The sequence below is a fragment of the Hypomesus transpacificus genome, chromosome 1 (genome assembly GCF_021917145.1).
Source record: "Hypomesus transpacificus isolate Combined female chromosome 1, fHypTra1, whole genome shotgun sequence".
Classification (NCBI taxonomy): Eukaryota; Metazoa; Chordata; class Actinopteri; order Osmeriformes; family Osmeridae; genus Hypomesus; species Hypomesus transpacificus.
This window is the reverse complement of record NC_061060.1, coordinates 7,906,494-7,923,541: the sequence shown is the minus strand read 5'-3', so window position 1 is coordinate 7,923,541 and position 17,048 is coordinate 7,906,494. Positions and strand designations below refer to the sequence as shown.

The 17,048-nt window shown below is 44.3% G+C and overlaps 3 protein-coding genes across 5 annotated transcripts; 2 read left to right on the top strand and 1 right to left on the bottom strand.

Moving 5' to 3' along the window:
- The first annotated feature begins 873 nt into the window (after nucleotides 1-873).
- LOC124468603 (probable ATP-dependent RNA helicase DDX41) lies at nucleotides 874-6,281 on the top strand. The gene is made up of 17 exons (XM_047021431.1): nucleotides 874-1,050; nucleotides 1,461-1,556; nucleotides 2,182-2,332; nucleotides 2,460-2,534; nucleotides 2,690-2,750; nucleotides 2,850-2,986; nucleotides 3,112-3,184; nucleotides 3,299-3,452; nucleotides 3,591-3,727; nucleotides 3,891-4,053; nucleotides 4,203-4,334; nucleotides 4,478-4,549; nucleotides 4,693-4,789; nucleotides 5,009-5,158; nucleotides 5,268-5,339; nucleotides 5,454-5,564; nucleotides 5,888-6,281. The coding sequence occupies exons 1-17, from the start codon at nucleotides 1,024-1,026 to the stop codon at nucleotides 6,022-6,024; spliced, it is 1,845 nt and encodes a 614-aa protein (XP_046877387.1). The 5' UTR covers nucleotides 874-1,023; the 3' UTR covers nucleotides 6,025-6,281.
- Nucleotides 6,282-6,425: 144 nt separating this feature from the next.
- Nucleotides 6,426-9,898, top strand: dok3 (docking protein 3). Of its 3 annotated transcripts, none has more exons than XM_047021452.1 (5): nucleotides 6,426-6,695; nucleotides 7,008-7,221; nucleotides 7,544-7,634; nucleotides 8,246-8,415; nucleotides 8,608-9,898. In XM_047021452.1, exons 1-5 carry the CDS (start codon nucleotides 6,553-6,555, stop codon nucleotides 9,550-9,552), a joined length of 1,563 nt encoding a protein of 520 aa, XP_046877408.1. In that variant the 5' UTR covers nucleotides 6,426-6,552; the 3' UTR covers nucleotides 9,553-9,898. The 3 variants fall into 3 exon arrangements, with proteins under 3 accessions (XP_046877408.1, XP_046877416.1, XP_046877401.1); XM_047021460.1 differs by having other exon boundaries at nucleotides 6,550-6,695; nucleotides 6,994-7,221; XM_047021445.1 differs by having other exon boundaries at nucleotides 6,550-6,695; nucleotides 6,886-7,221.
- Nucleotides 9,899-10,266: 368 nt separating this feature from the next.
- On the bottom strand, nucleotides 10,267-11,337 carry atoh1b (atonal bHLH transcription factor 1b). Its single transcript, XM_047021474.1, has one exon. It carries the CDS (start codon nucleotides 11,070-11,072, stop codon nucleotides 10,269-10,271), a length of 804 nt encoding a protein of 267 aa, XP_046877430.1. The 5' UTR covers nucleotides 11,073-11,337; the 3' UTR covers nucleotides 10,267-10,268.
- Nucleotides 11,338-17,048: the final 5,711 nt, after the last annotated feature.

Here is a 17,048-nt window from a genome sequence, read left to right as displayed (position 1 = left end):
TTTAATTGAGCTAATATCTCCCCCCATGGTGGTTTTTGATATAGTTCTGGCTTTCAAACATGTTCCCAACTCTTTTTTTTTATTTTATTTTCTTGGTTTTCCACTAATCATACATTTTATTCCAGTGCGCTTCAGTGGAGAAACGGACCACTGTCTGCCTCATTAAAGTCTCAAACTGCTGCAGTTGTACAGCTCTTACAGCTGAACGTACACTGGTGCAAGACAGCTTCCTCAAGACCATGGCATACTTCTGCTTCATCTAATCATTTCAACATTTGTACATAAGGACAGCTTTAGTGATCATAGGTCATTCTGTGCTCTTAGAAAAACCCTCCTCCACTGCTTCCTTGGCTATCACTCCCCTTCCACAGTCTCTGACCTTGATTATCCCTCTGATGAGAAAATAAGAATCAAGAGTTAGCATAGTGATGGGAAGTGAGGCTTGTGTTTTAATTGAATCAACGCAATTTGTTGGAGTATCCATGAGATGGGATGTTTTCTTTTCCTAAAAATCTGTTATGAACTTTGTCTTCATGTTCTACATCTGATCCTATCCAGGTTATATTCAACTAGAGGACATTATCTTAAATGTTTGGAATGTAGATTTATAATACCATAAATAGCCAAGTGTATGTTGGCTTTTCTGTTTTTTATTATTCACTTTTGATACTGTGAAAATCTTTCGTTCAGAAAGATTAAAACATGACAGTTTTGAAAAATAAAGTGTGTTGTTTGCTTTTTTAATAGTTTTAGTCCGAGTTATAGTGTTTACACAAGTAAAACAACTAAGTTGCTTTGCACAACTAAGTTGCTTTGCTTTGGGGAAACGTCCACTCCAGCAACATAATGTCCTTCTCAGCTTCCCGTACAGAAACAAACTGACTTCGTTCTTGGTGCGTTTGTAGGCTAGTACTAGCCAACTGCATCCCCGAAGGAAGAAAAGAAGCAGCGTTTTGTAGTATTGTTTCATGGTCATAAGTAGGTCACACAAGCGTATATATTTGACAACTAACACCTATAACAATGGAGGCGGAAAATCGACTCAAAAAGGTAAGTGATTAGCTTTCACACGTTAGCATTTTGTTTTGGATTAATACTGTGCAGTGCTAGCTAGCTAACTAGCTAAACTGTTTATTGTAGGCTAAACCCCATGCAGAGGTACACATCATGGCATGGGGTGCTCAATTTCGGCTTGCACAAGCTAGCATAGTTATTTACGCAAATTATGTTCATTTATCGAGGTAATTGGGTTTATGAAATGAAATAATATTTCAATTTGGCTCCAACCATACAGTAACCTAGCCATCAAGCAATACATTTACTAGATAGCTAGACTATATTGTTGGATTTAAAACTATTTTATCCTCAGCCTGGGTAATTGGATGGTCATGCTAATACGTATAGGGCATTTAAAATTGGAGATGAACTAAATATTGTCTGTCCTTTTGTTTCTACAACAGAGGTCTTACGACGAGGAGGAAAAATCGGGATCAGAGAGATCTGAAGATGACGCTTATGTTCCATACGTTCCCGTTAAAATACGAAAGCACCAAATGGTATCTACACATCAGTTAATGGGCAGATTGTTTCACACCCATCCATATGAAGCATGCCATGTAGCCTACAAGTGCTGTTTTGCGTCCTGAAAACAATCAGATTCAATCAGTTGCGGTTCTAGACACATTTTACTGGAGGGGCCAATGTGGGGCCAGAGTTAATCAGAAGGGCACATTAACGGAAACAAATTACTTTTAAATATTAAATACTATAATTTTGCTTTACATTAAAATCATAGAAACTTTCATTTTGTACATAAAGAGTTTCAATTGAAACAATGAGGTCGGGCCATCAAAAATGTGAAATTAAATACAATAGGACAATGCTGCAAAAGGTGGGCATGAACCCCTGAAGAAAAAAACAAAATTTGATATATATATATATATTATTCAGTCAGCTCAGGGGGGTCACAGTGGGGGGGCAGGGGCCTTTTTACAGGGGCACTGTAAAAGGTCCCTGTGTAGAACCACCCCTGGATTCAATGTCCTCTATAATCCTGTAGTTAATCATTCTCAAACATCACTTATCATATTACTAACATGGATTATCACACATGCTCTTCATAAATTGCGTATAAAAGACTTTGATTCCAGCCTGGTTGTTATTCCTTCTCCTGTTCTACAGCTGCAGAAGATGCTACGTCTGCGAGGAAAGGCAGTGGAGGAGGATCAGAAGGACAGCGGAGGAGAACAGAGGGATGAAGAGGAGGGTCTGGGGCCTCGCTCCAACGTCAGCCTCCTGGACCAGCACCAGCACCTTAAGGAGAAAGCAGAAGGTACCACATTCTGAGTGTTCATGTCAACAGTGTATAAGAATATGTTACAATTGTCCACCAGTGAGGCCATGAGAAGTAGGCATCATGTTTAGTGCTAAGCACCTGTGCTGTTTCATTTTGTTCGTAGCCCGTAAGGAGTCGGCCAAAGAGAAACAGCTGAAGGAGGAAGAGAAGATTCTGGAGAGTGTTGCTGAGGGCAGAGGTAAACTATTACCAGATTCCAACCTGCCTTCATACTGTGAAATGTAGCAGGTTGAAAAGGGGATTGGCTCAGTCAAAGAGGTGGTTATGTCTCTTATTACATGCCAGCATTTCTCAATATCTTGAGATTAAACATCTTGTTTCTCTTGGGGTCAGCTCTCATGTCAGTGAAAGAGATGGCTAAAGGCATCATATACGACGATCCAATCAAAACAAGGTAAGTTCCATGGTTGGGTTCAAACTAATGCCTTGGGGCTTATGATGTAAAGCTTGTGTTAACCCTCACCTGTCCTCTCACTATAATTGTCCTGTCCAGCTGGAAGGCTCCGCGGTACATCCTAAACATGCCCCCTGCCAGACACGAGCGCGTCAGGAAGAAGTTCCACATCCTGGTGGACGGAGATGGTGTCCCTGCTCCTATTAAGACTTTCAGGGAGATGAAGTTTCCACAAGGTGAGATAAACTGCACCACACCCACTCACCATTAATCTTCTAACATACCTGCTATCCTATTTTCATTCAAAAGAAACTCACTTTATTAATATACCCGTCTTATGTTTCTCGAATTGTCCCTCCAGCTGTTATGAAAGGTTTGAAGAAGAAAGGGATCGTGCATCCCACACCCATTCAGGTCCAGGGAATCCCTACTGTGTGAGTCGACCCAGTCCCCCTGTCTCCCCTCTAGCATTCCTGGCTACTTGTCTTGACTTCAGGATCTGATCGGGTTTCTGTCTTATCATTGACATTGCTCCTGTTTGTATGTAGCCTGTCAGGCAGAGACATGATTGGCATCGCCTTCACTGGGTCAGGAAAGACCCTGGTCTTCACCCTGCCCATCATCATGTTCTCCCTGGAGCAGGAGAAGAGGCTGCCCTTCTGCAAGAGAGAAGGGCCCTACGGACTCATCATTTGCCCATCGGTGAGTCCTCAACTCGGGGTCCGACATCATTTGAGCTTGAACTAAGCATCGGGAGAGAGACTAAGCTTCTGAAAGACACATTCTTAGATGAGAGTATATAACAGCGGTATGGTGACAGTTGTCCTGGTTACCTTGCAGAGAGAGTTGGCGAGGCAGACCCACAGCATCATAGAGTACTACTGCAAGCTGCTGGAGGAGGAGGGAGCCCCTCAGCTGCGCTCTGCCCTCTGCATCGGAGGCATGTCCGTCAAAGAGCAGATGGAGGTGGTCAATCAGTAAGTCCTGGCTGCTGGGGTCAACAACAGACACAAGTGTATGACAATGCACGGATCGGGTTACTTTGTTGTTGTATTTTAAGTAGCGAAGAACTAGGTTTCAGTTGCCTCCGTCTATGGGCCTCAGTCCTGGCTGATTGTTTGTTTCCTCACCGGGTTGCAGGGGGGTCCACATGATGGTAGCCACCCCTGGCAGGCTGATGGACCTGCTCCAGAAGAAGATGATAAGCCTGGACATCTGCCGCTACCTGGCCCTGGACGAGGCTGACAGGATGATTGACATGGGCTTCGAGGAGGACATCAGGACCATCTTCTCCTACTTTAAGGTCAGCCCCCGTTGGGAGAGGTGTAGCCAGCCCTACACGGTTGAATTTCAACCGTGTAGTTATAGTGGACAGTGGTCACTTTCCTTATTGTCATACACAAAGCAGGATGTGTCTGGAAGCAGTTACGTAACAGCACTGTCATCCCACAGGGTCAGAGACAGACACTTCTCTTTAGTGCCACCATGCCAAAGAAGATCGCAAACTTTGCTAAGAGTGCCCTGGTCAAACCCATCACCATAAACGTAGGCAGGGCCGGAGCTGCCAGCTTGGATGTCATTCAGGTAAGCTCACCGGGCAATATAGCACTGTGGGATTTTATTAGCATTTGACAACATGCCAGATTCTATTGTTGAGATATCGTTAATCTTTTTAGCGTTTTTGTAAACCAGCTAAGTGTAGCTAATCTGTCTCCCTGTGTGTACAGGAAGTGGAGTACGTGAAGGAAGAGGCCAAGATGGTGTACCTGCTGGAGTGTCTGCAGAAAACCCCACCTCCTGTGAGTTCACACTGCTGTCGAAACTTCCCCGCAATCCAGCGTGACAGGATGTGTTGATGCCGGACTCAGGATGCTGTTGGGTCTGAACACAAAGTGAACATCCTCCCCCCCCCCCCCCCCCCCCCCCCCCCTGTTCATTCCAGGTGTTGATGTTTGCGGAGAAGAAAGCCGACGTGGACGCCATCCACGAGTACCTGCTGCTGAAAGGAGTGGAGGCGGTGGCCATCCATGGAGGGAAAGGTGAGACATCAAAGGAACAGTGGCGTTCATAAGGCTACTAGGTCCAGCCTGTCCCCCTTCTCTGCAGTTGCAACCTCGCACCACTAGGTGTCCTCCTTCCTTCACACATTTCAGCCATCGCCTTCTCTATGTGTTGTGTATGTGTTGTCACCCTCAAATCTCGAGATGCGACTGTATGTCTGTCCTGAAGCCTGATTTGGTCCTTCTGGATGTTTCCAGACCAGGAGGAGAGAACCAAAGCCATCGAAGCATTTAAGGAAGGGAAGAAAGATGTGCTTGTGGCCACAGACGTGGCTTCCAAAGGTCTGGACTTTCCCGCCATTCAACATGTGGTGAACTACGATATGCCAGAGGAGATCGAAAACTATGGTGAGGGCCTCTTTGAAACCTGGTCCCTGCTTTTTCCCACCTTGTTTTTACTCATGTTTTAAAGCTACTGTTGGAAATCCTCTACGTCATATAAATTCCCATATTTCAGTCCACAGGATTGGAAGAACTGGTAGATCTGGGAAAACTGGTATTGCAACAACCTTCATCAACAAAGGCTGCGGTAAGCAGCAACCAATATCATACAATTAACAAATGTCAACAGAATTTCCTCTTTCCACAGCCCCCAGGGTGTTCACGTGTTTGCTACAACCTGTGTCTGTGTGTTGTTGTGCAGATGAGTCGGTGCTGATGGATCTCAAAGCTCTGCTGATCGAGGCCAAGCAGAAGGTGCCTCCGGTCCTCCAGGTGCTCCAGACAGGAGACGAGACCATGCTGGACATCGGAGGCACGTCTCTCCGTCTCTCTGTCTTTCACCATCCTCTTCCTCCGGCTCCCTCATTTTCAGTCTCTTTCACGTTTTCACTGTTCCCCTCCTGTCCTGAATATTTTGTTATTTTCTTTTCGTGTTCAGAAATAGAACTCACTCTATTTTTACTGTATCTTTCTATTATCCATATTCACAATAAAAATTATCTTGTAATTATTACATTAATTTAAAAATATATACTTTTAAGTAAATTCACATTTATACTCATTCACAACTTTTGAGAAGTTGTGGCACAGACCTCTGCCCCTTGTGTAACACCCTGATTGGTCTTGTCTCCCCAGGGGAGAGAGGCTGTACGTTCTGTGGTGGTCTGGGTCATCGTATCACTGACTGCCCCAAGCTGGAGGCCATGCAGACCAAACAGGTCACCAACATTGGACGCAAGGACTACCTGGCTCACAGCTCCATGGACTTCTAATCACATGTTTGAGGCTCTGAATCTCTCCGATTTTAAACTGCCAGTAGACATGCTCAGTGAATTGTACAGTCGTGTGAATTATGTTTTCAATTAAAATGGACTTTCTTTTTGTTGCAAGAGATGACTTATTGAGATGTGGGTTACAAATGAGTTCTGTTTTTATGTAAAGACATATGCATCTATGAAATGTTTCTGTGAATATTTTATATGGGACCATGAAGCAAAATTCAATAACAATTTTGTGTAAAAAAAGAAAAAAAGTGTAGTGTGTTCTCTTTCAACCATCTTTTTTGTGAAAGTAATTTGTACCGTGAAAATGATGACGTGTACAAAAGGAAGTGAGTCTGTCACTTTCTGTAAAATAGTTTTTACATAGACATATTACTGTGGTTCCTCAACGTGTCTACAGGAAACAACTGAGAACTAAGCAAAGCATGTTATAAAATATTTTTGTTTCTGAATTCATGAGAACGTAGCCATATGCTAAAGTGCAGGAAGTGCAAAAGGTAGATTCGTTTTGGTTTTTGTATGGTTTTTCTTTTTTTACTGTGCCCACAGTGCTGTAGTGTAGAAGTAACAGCAAGCAGAAGCAGAGGAGACAGTTGGAGACAGCCATGGAGGTTGCCTTTAAGGAGGGTGTATTGTATTTACAAGGAGTCAAGTTTGGAAAGGTATGTATACATGAATGTCTTAAAACAAAACAAAAAGTAACTACAAGTTGTACTCATAATAATCTTGCATTTGAGATTAATGATACAATAGGCTGGTGAAGTAAGTCAACATGACTAATTGCAATATCTAGTTGAGATATTTGAGTGTGTATGAAGGACCAGTCTTTAACCTTGTTGGCGTTACCCAAAGAAAAACTGGCGCAGGACCTGGGCGATGCTTTTCCAGCCCAGCATGTCGGGGGTTGGTCGGGTTGAGCTCTACAACATGCGCGACATCCCCACATCCCTCTATGCAAAGTCCCCTCTGTCTAGGAGGCCAGAGAAGAGGGTCCGTCTGTGTGACTGCCTGAGCATCACCCTGGCCCAGGAGGAGGTCTGCCCCCCGGAGTGTAGTGCCTTCCTCCTCAGCACCACCCAGCGGTGCTACACCCTGGCCTCCGACACCTGCCAGGACTGGGTCTGCACCCTCTCACAGGTGGCTTTCCAGACACCGGATAGCCTAAAATCACGGGGCTGGAGGGAAGAGGTCAGTGTGTGTACATGTTGGTGGTGGTCCTGGTCGTTGGCGGGGGGGGGGGGGGTCTATCAATATTCTGTTATCAAGTCAATTTAGGTTTATCTTAGCCTTTTTCTACGTTCTCTGAACTGGGGGTTTAGTGTTTACCCCCTACCCACAGTAGCAGCAATGGGGAAGTTATAATGACAACTGCCCTTTTCACTTCTCCTATCTTGCTGCTTGCACAAGCCTCAATCCGTTTGTGTGTCTAACAATGTTCATATCATAAAACAGAGATAAGTGAGAGTATGTTTCCACTCCAAGATGCAATACTTTTCCTCTGGCTCAACAGAAAGAACCCACAGAGCCAGAGACGAGACTTCTTCAGACATTGGGGGAGATACCCATGGAAGACAATGAACTGTACTCATCTTGGAAAACAGGTAGCAGTAATTCATTGATCTATTCACGTTAACATTGCAATTGTGGCTTATTCATGAGCCTTTTTTTAATTAGGCTTATCACCTCATCATGTTTGGTGACAGTGTTTCCCCAGAAGTTATTTTGAAACAGGATGTGTCTTAATAGGAGGGAGGGAACAAAATGGCTTCTTATCGCTGCTCCTCATATTGACAAAAGAATACTTTGTCAATACAGAGAAGGAAATAAAATGAGGAAATTGATCCCTACATAGATCATAGTACTGTTTTGAGAGTAAGTAAGAGGATGAGTGTAGTTGACGGGTTGTGTTGACTACCGAGCACGCAAGTCAATAATTCCATTAAATATTAGTATAGTAAATATGAATACGAACATCCTTGTAGGCCAACTGTATAGGCATCCATTAGTCCCTTGGGTTCCTCCCGAATTTTGCTTCCATCATAGACTGAATGCTTGAGACCAGTATGGGTGATTTGATCTCAAACTCTCTCTACATGTTCTCTACATGTTTCATTGACTTTAAAGTATTGTGGATAAACACATTTGATCCTGTGGTATACTACAAAGCAAATTCTCCACGCATCATCCCTTCCTTTCTGTTATTTAACCTCAGCCCAGTACGAGGTCACAATCCAGCCCACTGAGGCCTCGAGGAGGTGTAAGCTGGCAGGGGACTACCTCCTCTGCCCGGTCATAGACGGCCTCCAGCTGCTGGAGCTCCACACAGCCCAGACCATCTACAGCTGGCCCTACCACCTCTTACGCAGATTTGGTTTATTCAAGGTACAGGTGCCGGAGCAGGTCATTTAGTCATTTGGCAGACGCTCTTATCCAGAGCGACTTCTGGATAAGAGGTCGCCTTCGTAAATCCTAGAGAATATGAATGATCTTCACGAAACCCTTTTATTTCATCTGCAGCCCCATGCTCTAGTGTGTTATTGTGAGATTAAACCGTGAAGGTGTGTTTGATCGCAGGGGGGCTTCTCCATCGAGGCAGGCCGTCGCTGCTCCTCGGGGGAGGGGCAGTTCAGCTTCCTGTCCCAGCTGGGTCCCCAGATCCACCGGGCGGTGGAGGAGGCCATCGCCCAGCACCGTCAGGAGGAGGACACGAAACCTCCTCCCTGGACCTCCCTTCCCCCTTCTGAAGCCCCGACCTCGGGCTGTTATCGTGACAGCAGCCACCTCCAATCTGACTGTCCTGACAGACTCACCGGCGCTCAACAGCCACCCAGGTCCTCTCCCACTGGATTTTTACTTCCCGAGGAAGAGAGTGATGAGTGTGACGGTCAGCTGTATGCGACGATAGACGACAGCTCTGGAGCAAGCTGCAAACATCCAGCACCTAGGAGGATGCTGAGCCTGCCTGAGGCCAGCCTGGAGTCTGGAGGGGATGAGGAGGACAGTGAGAGGTGTTATTCTCTGGACGCAATCAGACTGGACAACTTGAATGGAGAGTCTGACTATTACAACCTGAGAACATGGGTGGAGGGCCAGGGGGTCACAGAGAAAGACAGTTCTAGAATGGAGTGTACATATGCAATAGTGAGCAATCCGCAGTCCCAGTGCCAATCCCAGACAAATTTCCAAGGCCAACTGCAGGCGCAGCCGCAGCCTAACTATTATCAGCCTAAGTCACACCCCCAACTTGAGATCCGATCTCCTGTCAAGCCCCAGCGGACCCACCCGAGGCCCCAGCTCCGAGCCCTGAGTCAGCCCCGACACCAGTCCCCGGCCCAAGTGGAAGAGGAGGCAGAGGAAAGAGGGGAGGGGCGGGCCAGACATGTTTCCCCTGCCATCAATCCAACTGAGATCCCTGGTAGCTTTAAACAGAGGCTGTCAGATATCCTCGCTAAAGACCTGGCAAAGTTCCAGCAGGCCCTGCCCTCAGGAGAGAGTGATTCTCCAACCTTCCACCACTAACTGTCAAAGTAAATATTCTGAAGGAAAATATTAGAGATTATAGAACATTATAGATATAATATCTATAATTATGTCTTTAATTATGTTTGTGTGCTCACAAAAATATAATTGGTCTGTAATTTTATCGGATATTTGAGTTCATCATTCACTTGTTCACAATTTTATACTGTTAAAAAAGTGTTTTGGTGATGGAAATGAGAGACCAAAAAGCTATTTAAATATGTACATTTTAGAACAAATTCTTTTTTATTGCTTCTTCATAAGTAAAAATAACCATTACATAAATACCAAAATAGTTTCATGTTTAAATACATATGCAGATAGCAAAAGGGACAAATGCAATCAGTCAAGTCACATTTGATAAAGTGCAATGATTGGGCTCTAGAAATTCATTTTACATGAAGCCTTAGATGTTAAAAAGAAAAAAAAATAACATTTGTTTTTACTCAATATCTCTCTCATGTGTTATGTGGCATTTAATCATATGGATCATAAAATATGGCAGGGTGATACGCTACTGTGTTTGCTAGGCTACTTGTTCTTTCTCATTCTAGCCTATACCAACATTTCAAGACCGGCTACAAACCACACACACATTTTGGTGTCCCTCATGTCTTCTAAAACACAGACAAGTGATAGCAAATTGTCATTGACCATTAAAACACCCACACATTTCACTTGGAATTGATTTGAAAGAATATCCTGGCAGTTAAGAGTCACTGTCTGCTGCTCTGGCCGTCCTCGGGATCACTGTAGTGTGAGGACTCGCCATCACTTCCGTTAGAAGCGGAGGCCCTTTTATTTACAATAGACAGGTCTGATTTAGGGGTCGTCAGGATGATGAGGTGACCCACTTTGGTAGAAGTGTTACCCTGCTCTCCATTTAGCCTCTTCTGCGCTGGATGGGAGTCCATCGTGTAGGTGATATCGCTGTTGAAGGTGGTTTCTGGCGAGAAGGTTTGCATTGAATTTCTTTTGGTGGGGTTATCAGGAGAGCCGCATCCTGTACGTGAACTCTTCTCCGGCTGCACAACTCCACCCAGAATCTCGGATAGTTCAGTGATGTAAATCTGTGCCATTTGGAGAGTGTCGTATTTAGAAAGTTTTTTCTCGTTCTCCAATGAAGGGATTACACTCCTTAATTTGTCAAATGCTCTGTTAAGCCCGTGCATCCTTCTTCGCTCCCTCGCGTTTGCAGCCACGCGCCGATGTTTCTGCGGGCCTGGGTTGCCGAGCCTGCTTGCCTCTTCTGGCATTTCATCAACATCCATCTCATTGGTAGAACTGTCTGAAAATGTACCCACAGAAATTAATTTGTCAAGCGTCATTTCCATGGATCCGTGTGAGTATCGGCCAGAAACTCCACTGGAAGAAAACGCAGGATTGGAACTTGGAGACTGAACAGGTGAATTTATCCAAGTCCTGGAGTTGATCTGCACAATATTTGACTCTTCTGACAATGAGTAATCATCCGTGGAATAGTCTGACCAGTTGGAAAGTTCGGATTTAGTTGCTGTCATAGTTACTAGTGCAGTAAAAACAAAATACAAAAAATATGTAGTTAGTCCAGAGGTCTAAAGTGTTCCTTCAGTTTTCAGGATCTGCACAGCACCAACTCCCAGAAGTCTCATGTCACCACTGAATCCCTCGTGGGCCTTTAGTACATCACAGACCCCTACCCCGCCCATTAACAAGTCGGGAGCGTGCAGCCAATCACAAGAGTTAGGCATTCTTGCAAATGAAGAAATTGTATTATGACTTTCTCTATTGTGCATTTGTATTCAATCTTATTAGCATTACAAATGAATATCACTTTGCCATTAGAGACGTGACTTATTGTCCATCTGCGGAGTTTGGTTATGGCTTTTATTTGTTTTGAAAGTTGTTATGGTTTGTTTATTTTTAGTTTATTATTTGTTTAGAGTGAATTCTAGTGAATACATTCACCAAACAGGAAATATGGTATATATTAATCTAATAAAAATGACTTCTTAATTGCTTTCATGTAATATCAAGTGCTGAGCATGCCGTTTCTCATAACGTACTTTTCCTAAGGTTTGTCAACTAATCCACTGGAAATAAGGGAAGTTGGCAACGTCCTTTTTCTAATATGGGCACGTAATGTACGACAGATAAGCAACGGAATTGGTTGAGCAGGAGACATGGCAAGAGGGGGCATAGCAGTGCAATTCCTGCTCAGGTTTGCTCTCAAATAAACAGTAAAAAGTGAACTATCGCCACGGGATTATTTGCAGCATCATAAAACGGACAGGTGGGAGACGTGGTGGGAGGCACCTGTCTCTGTGAGAGCAATGTAACTGATAAGTTTGTCTGCTGGTGATTCATGAATCATTTAGCATGAGACAATATTTGATGATATAAAAACAGCCAGTCAGTAGAGATAGTGATGCGTTGGCTGATGACTAAAAAGTAGGCCTATATGCCGTATGCATATTTCATAACCATCATCGTCATTAAAATCATTCTCAAAATCATCATCATCGTTTTTATTGATGACTAATTAAAAACTCGTCAAAGTTTGAGATTCGTCCTCTTGCGACTCTTTGAGAGAGTGAACCCTCTGCCTCTCAGCTGGTGTCCCTTGGCTCCCTCGCTCAGCTTTCAGACAGACGACGCTCTCACCCACGTCTCCCATATGCTGCACGCAGGGAGAATTCAACTTTCACACTCCTCATTAGCTTGGACTCGCGACAGAAAAACGAATCACTTACAATAACAGTAACTAACACTTTACATGTCTACTTAAATTCAAGTAAAACACGACCCTAGAGAATTGTTTTTACGTATAGGCTATTTGGGTGTTAAGTTCGAACATTGAACCTTCGAAATGAAATATTGTAGTCTTTGCTTTTATTAGTCATAGACCGGTAAAGTAAATAGCCTACGACTGAGAAGAGAGACTGACGGTTAAACAGGACCTTATATAGTGTACATGCATAAACAAATAGGATACAGTTTATCTCTATCCTATGGAATTTTCACTGCAGCTCAAAGCACAAATAAGCTATAGTGTGGCATTGTGTCGTTCGCGCGCGCGCGTGTGTGTTTGTGCATGACAGGCGGTAGGCCTAGATGCTAAAGCATAGTAAGGAAATCACCGTGACCTGCCAGACCGTCAGCGGTTTAATGAGCCCTGGCCTCAGTTGAATGAATAGACACGCTCTTCTACCGGGGGTGCCCATTCTTATTTTGAACATGAATATTTCATTCCTCCAGCCCCACTGCCAGCGCAACAGCCTGTAGCCCTGCCGACTCTAGGATGAAGCGACGGGCCACACTTCCCATCTGGTGCTGGGTGTGACTGGGGAGTGGTGGAGCAGTCCACGGGAGGTGTGAGGAACATTACAAAGGTCAACCTATTGCAGCCCCCTCGAAGATGATCACTGACTGATGCACGCGCGTTAAACCAGGGGGGCTAGGACCAAAGTGGGTAAACAATCTTCGGTTCAATGATTTTGAGGGTGATCCATTGTAAGCTTTTTTGATGGTCATATTTGAAAAAGACTATGGGTTGGACCCTTGACAAAAACATTAACCATCGTTCGGCTGGTGACTTACAGACGTTTCAGAGTTGATATTTCTACTTAGGTTTAACTGCGACTTCTGATCATGGCCCTTGTGCCTGGGACTACAGTATGCTCCTGAGCGCTTTAATTAAAGACTCTTTAAACAATTGAACGCTTCCACTTTTCACACAAAAGACATTATCAGAGTCACGAAGAACAGAGACTGTCTATCCCCATAAAAAGCTACCCCTTGATGTTCGAAGCAAGAGCCTATAATTATCTCTGTCCACCCGAAGCTACGGAGGTGGTTCTGGAGAGGTAGTTGGTTTGGGTTGTCTAATGTCAGGGTTTCAACACAAATTAGGACAATTATTAGCCTCATTAATTCAGGGAAGGGAAGTAATACTGTGGCAGTTATAGCAATGGTTCATTAAACCAATGTTATCTGTGGAAGAAAGCTAATTGATTAACAGCAAATAACTGTTTGCAAAACTGATGCCTTACCCTTACCCAGCAGTTATCATTATGAAGCGCATGAGGGTTCTCCTTTATCTCGTGCTGAGTGAAGAAGTGCTTCCGTGCTCATAAAGTAAATATTGAAGTACATGCTAATAGAGGCAATTAAATGTCTCCTACAGAACAGAAAGAAAAACATATTCAACTTACCTCAAGGTGTATGTACCTTAGGTACAATGTAGGAATTATACATATAGATCCATATGTATATAAAGAAAGTTATAGTATCCCTACGCACTAATTGAAGACATCACGCCAGCCATTAGATCTCTCTTGTGGGGCACTGGTGCATGACCTGTTCCTCCCAATTGGGGTGGAAGGGATGGGGGAGGGGGGCAGAGGGCACTAGAGGTCAGATGTGTAACATGATTTAGAGAGAGATGAATTATTAGACTTTTAGGTAAGATTCATGACCATTTATTTTTTAATCCAAACTGAGCTTTGAACCCTGCTTATTCTGTCATTCATGTGTGACATCATGCCTGGAATTGCAGTCTGGCATTCTTTGTTTTTGCACATTGAAACAGCATATGGCAGATGGGAACTGTGCAGCATGCCCCTGTCATCAAGAACTGCCATCAATGTTGAATAAAGCACCCTTTTAACCAAATTGACACAAGAACCCTTCATAGCAGTCAGAGAAGAGACACTTCTTTTGATGCTAGCATAAAATGATAGATTGGTGTATTATTTAAAGTTTAACCCTGCGAATTAAACATTAACTGCTTTAATCTAATACTGCACATCTTAAAAATTCTCAATGAATTTGTGTCTATATTCATCTATGTATTGTGTTAGAAATGTCGATTTGGGCTTTACACATCTTTTAGAGGTTTAAGAAGGACTTTAATGTTTGAGTGTGTGTAGTTTTATTTCCTACCACTAGATGGTGAACACACCACATCCCAGCAATGAGAATACTAACAAGGGGGCATATTCAAAATCCCTGGAGCCAGTAGTCCTTTTCATACATAATTTAAATGAGGTAAATAGTATAATGTCACGCCTCAGACAATGTAAATTATCAGTTGCAGTGGACAATATTGTCCTTGGTCTACAGAGTGACTGAGGCACAAATGCGGCAGGAGATTGGCTGACTGTCACCTGGGGAGAGCCTATCTCTGGAGGCTTCTGTGATAGCTGACAAACAGACATAGCTATTTGTTGTGTGGATAAAGACGTCTTATCATAATCACGGCCTCCTCAGTTCACCAGGGATGCTTCTCACATGCCACCGGCCTTGTCACACAAGATCCTATCTTCGAAACATGGTTTCAAGATTCAACAAAACAGAACGTTTTCCGGTAAAAAGAAAGAGGACTTTCTTTCAGCAAGATAAAGCCCGATCCACTGATATTTGAGTCCTGTTCACCAACAATCCCGGGACATCTCAAGCTTTTGTTATTTGATAAGCAGGGCAAGGAACTGTGATAAAATAACAAATTGCATTGGACCAATTCTTCTCTCATCCATGGCTGTGTCTTCTTAACCAGTAGAGGGCAGTAGCACTCTGCATGTTCTGGGAGACCACAGAGATGAATTGCCATTGGGATTAGATCAGCTATTCTTCTGTTCATTGACCTCTTTGACCTCATGGATCGTAACAAGCTGGCTGTAAAAATTATGCCTGTGTTATAATGTTTTGGGGTGATTCAAAATCATATGCGAATGTTGTTGATAAATGGTCCTTGAGAGGATGGATGACCTTGACACCCCTGCAGTGGTTACAAGCTCACCATCCTACATACAAACCAACACTTAGGACTGGTCAGTCTCTCCAATCCTCTCACCCCTCCTGTACTCCTGCATAAACACACAAAGTTGCATACATTTGAAGTGATTTTGCATGATATAATGGTCGACTAGTTACTGATGTGACAGAGAATGTAAGACTGATCAACTCCTGGTCAAATGAAGAGAGTTATGAATAGCTTTGTGTGTCATCATTGTTATCCTTAAATAGATCATTTAATTAGTGAGACTGACAGGCGCAACAGGCCTCAGTTATTCACATCAGTCTTATAATCTGCCAGCAAAGATTGTCAGACAAGCTACAGTACAGCAGCTCACTGATGAGATTTGACATTCACAGAAGTTCATCTCACAAGACTTCACTGCTTCTCTGATGAGCCCTTTATTCCCGGACCCACAGAACCTGTATGCTAACCAGGACATCAACATGGAAAATGCAAGAGCATCAATTTAAGACACATACCACAGGGGTTCTGCAGTCGGCCCATGATGTGGTGTGTGTGCTGGGTGAGCTACATGTGTGTGTATTCTGGGAGGGCTGTGTGTGTGTGTGTGTTGAGGGAGCTGTGTGAAATAACTGTCCGTATGAAACCAACCTTTTTTTAGCACCTGTCTGCTAATTGTTCCCACTCTTGACATTGTGGAATGGCGTAATTCTCCTGAAAGCCTGGACATGAGGCAGATGTGAGAAGAGGGGAGGGGGGGAGAAAGAGAGACGGGTAGAGAGAGGGAGAAAAAGGCTGTGTGGGGCCAACAGACTGATGGGAGAAGCATAGCTGATGCAATGTTCTGATCATTTAGCGATTTCCATCCTTAATTTTAGAGAGAGGGGCTGTGCCTAAGTGGAGCAGAAGGATTAGCAAGGCTTGTCCTGTGACCTGCACGCTTTCCCCCTTGTCCTTCCCAGAGGTCTTCTGTGGCGAGCAGGCGAGGAGGGGGAGACGTCAGCCAAAGAGCCATCGCTGCCTGTCTGCCGGAGCAGCTAGATGACCAAGGATGAGACGCTGACGTCATCAATCTCAGGATTTATCCTGGTTGTATGCTTACTTTGAGCCCCGAGGCAAAGAAATGAGTTGTGGGAATCAGGCTCTCATGTGTTTGGCATCCACGCCTTGGTTCCATGGTTAACTCATCCATGGTTGACTCATTATCACTCTTTACCTACAGTCTGAAATAGGTGCAAGGTGTGACTGCCTGAGGCAGGTGTCTGGGGAGGTGAGGGTTAAAAAGAGTCAACAAACATGCCATCTGGAGGCTGTCTGAGCGCGTGAAGGAGGTGAACACAGAGGGGAGCAGGGTGCTAGGTTATGTGAGGGGGGGAGAGGGTGGCGGCAGGCTTGGGCTTAGGTGGGAGGGGCAAATGAGAAGGTAGAGTATAAATGGAGCCCGGTGAGGTCAGACTGGAGGAGTGGATGAAGAAAGACTGAGGTTCAAGACTAGTGGGTCGTCGGATGGGTAAGGTCTGAAGGACTGAGGGGTCGGGATGGTTGTCCTGGTGTCACGAGGTCAAGAGGGGTGCCCTCTGCCAGAGAGCAGTGTGACACATGACCATTTCAGTCAGAACACCCCCCCCACACACACACTTGTTCCTGTCAATCTGCTGGGCCTAATGAATCACCTCTCTGGTTAAACATGAACACTGTAAATCATAGTGTGCCTTGGCACCATTAGAACCCTGTCATCTGTCAGCTGCAGACCTTG